General features: G+C 35.2%; 1 protein-coding gene across 1 annotated transcript; it reads left to right on the plus strand.

Moving 5' to 3' along the window:
• The first annotated feature begins 478 nt into the window (after nucleotides 1-478).
• LOC136230442 (scarecrow-like protein 32) lies at nucleotides 479-2,220 on the plus strand. The gene has a single exon (XM_066019502.1). The coding sequence runs from the start codon at nucleotides 739-741 to the stop codon at nucleotides 2,020-2,022; it is 1,284 nt and encodes a 427-aa protein (XP_065875574.1). The 5' UTR covers nucleotides 479-738; the 3' UTR covers nucleotides 2,023-2,220.
• The last annotated feature ends 872 nt before the right edge of the window (nucleotides 2,221-3,092 follow it).

The raw sequence follows: 3,092 nt of genomic DNA on the forward strand, positions 1-3,092 counted from the left end.
GAATTAAAGTGTTTCAGAATGATGTTTTACATTTTCTGGAATGTTTTGAAAATTTTCTGGGTATTTTGTTCTCACAGAAAAACAGAACGCCGGATGCCGTTCACTGGAATTTTTTTTACCTGAACTTCTGGGATCTTAAAATGATGGTCTAATTAAGATGGGTCCAACGGTATAATTTTTTTTGAAAAACAAGATTGGGAAAATCGGGAAAATGCATTTTGAAAAAAAGAAATAAAACAATTTTTTTTTTCCTTTTATTTACAAATTTACCGCATTCCCCTAATTAATTACAAAATTGGTCATTGTTAAACTATAATAAAATTGGTCATTGTCACACCATAATACTGGTCTCGCCATAAGAAATCTGTAACAGTAGATCCACATATATATATATATATATATATATATATATATATATATATATATATATATATATATATATATATTTCAATCCATTAAAGTTGCAGATCAACTCTCTCTCACAAACCAATCCCCCTTTCTCTCTTTAAAGAAAAAGTACAAACACATGTTCCTGTCTCTACAACGAGATAAAATTCTCTTTTCAATCCAATTACCAATACCAATCCAATCAGACGCGTGTCATATATATAGAACCCTGGAATTGTACCCAAGGTTTCAGTTTCAGACCTACCTTGGAATTGTACCCAAGGTTTCAGTTTCAGACCTTGATAATTTCATGCCAGTAAAACCCTAATATTACTGCTTCAATCTTCAGCCATGAAAACTGAATTAAGATCAAACACATCAACTTCAATTCCCCTTCAAAACTCTTCCTTTTCCGACACTCCTCAAAGCTCTATCTCCGGAGCTCTTAAAGGATGCCTCGGAAGCCTCGATGGAGCATGTATAGAGAAGCTTCTTCTTCATTGTGCAAGTGCCTTAGAGAGCAACGATGGCACTTTGGCTCAGCAGGTCATGTGGGTTTTGAATAATGTTGCTTCTGTTGTAGGAGACCCAAATCAAAGACTGACTTCTTGGTTTTTAAGGGCACTAATTTCTAGGGCATCTACATGGATGAATTTAGATGGGAGCAGCAGTTTTCAGAGGAGGAAAATGAGTGTGACTGAACTTGCCGGGTATGTTGATCTAATTCCCTGGCATAGGTTTGGATTTTGTGCTTCAAATGGTGCCATTATTAAGGCAATTGAAGGGTACCAGAAAGTCCATATTTTGGATTTTAGTATCACCCATTGTATGCAATGGCCTACTCTTATTGATGCTTTGGGTAAAAGGCCAGAAGGACCGCCTTCTCTTAGAATTACAGTGCCTTCTTTTAGGCCTCCTGTCCCTCCTTTCCTTAATGTTTCAACTGAAGAAGTTGGCCTCCGTTTATCCAATTTCGCCAAGTATAGAGATGTCCCTTTCGAATTCAAAGCTATTGATGCCTCTCCAAGAAAACAAAAATCTGGGTTTAGTATTGAAATGCTATTGAGTCAACTCACTCCTTCTCTCCTTAATCTTCAGAACGATGAGGCCTTAGTAGTCAACTGCCAAAACTGGCTACGTTATTTATCTGACGGTACCATTTCACTTCGACATGATTTCGTTCAAACAATAAAAGGACTTAACCCGAGTATTGTAGTAATTGTGGATGAGGATTCTGATTTAAGCGCTCCATGTCTTAGTTCAAGAATTACTACATGTTTTAACTATCTATGGATACCATTTGATGCATTGGAAACTCTCTTGCCTAGAGATAGTTGCCAAAGGATCGAATACGAATCGGATATTGGGCATAAAATTGAAAACATTATAAGCTATGAAGGGTTTCAAAGGATAGAGAGATTAGAATCAGGATCAAACCAAATACAAAGGATGAGAAATGCAGGTTTCGTCAGTGTTCAATTTTGTGAAGAGACTGTAAAACAAATGAAGAGTTTGCTAGATGAGCATGCTAGCGGTTGGGGGATGAAAAGAGAAGAAGAAATGCTGGTTTTAACATGGAAAGGTCACAATTCAGTTTTTGCTACTGCTTGGATTGTCTCAGGCCTAGAGGATTAAACAAGTGAAGATTCGAGACGCTAAAAATGACACACAACTGCCTTAGTTGGGGCCTACGTAATAGATCAACAAGTTATATTACAAAATAACAATTCTTCTTCCTTACTTTTCTTTATTCTTGTTATATTTTCTTTTTGCTGTGTCATAAGGCTGCAAATGGGCACCAGACGATACGCAGAAATTTCACAAAATACTTCATACCTTTTTATTCTTGCTTTTAGGTATCTATCTATTGTATCACATGGAAGGGAAAGACAGAAATGTACACATTGAAAAATCTATTTGCAAAAAAATCCATATTTAATATAAAACTTTGATTCCCCATCAGTGCTTTTTTTTTTTTTTTGAAAAATACACCACAAAAACTTTTATCTATTGAAAAAATTAAATTATAACTCATAACAATAAAACTATAAAAGATAATATTAATTTGGAAAAGTAATTCTACCATTAATGATAAGAGAAATTATGTCATACAAAATGCTAAGTTATTCATAAAATACATTAAAAAGTATGAATGTTTGTTATGTTTCTCAATCTACAATGTAGATTTGATAGGCTAAGTTGGATTCACTTGGAAAGGAATTGACAAATTATCAAAGAGAGACGTATGGCGCTCATTCTCTGATGTTTAAGTCTGTGATGTTACTAAGAGTGAAGTAAGAATGACTTGAAAAGTAGATTGAAGTCGGAATGATTGTGTACCTTGTGCTTATTTGGGGAATGATTATATATAGATGTGAGTGAGAGATACCTACTAATGTGTTAGATCTCTACGTGTCAATGTCTAGTTGGCCTATATATCCGTATGCTTTTGTGCCTGTCTCCATTTACCGTAAGTTACGATGCTTCTTAGAGATTAGGAGCGTATATTAGGAATCTGACCATGTGATTGGGACATGTGTCCTGCCGATTATGCTTTTCGCATAACACATTTCATTGGTCAACGTGTCCAACTTCTGCTAGCTTCTCATTTAGTATGATATTAGATGTCCCCCTATTTAGAGTTATTCATTAGAAGCTCTTTAGGTCTTTGTCCTTGCCTTGAATTATTCATATGCTCAAAGATG

The sequence above is a fragment of the Euphorbia lathyris genome, chromosome 5 (assembly GCF_963576675.1).
Source record: "Euphorbia lathyris chromosome 5, ddEupLath1.1, whole genome shotgun sequence".
In the NCBI taxonomy this organism is placed as follows: Eukaryota; Viridiplantae; Streptophyta; class Magnoliopsida; order Malpighiales; family Euphorbiaceae; genus Euphorbia; species Euphorbia lathyris.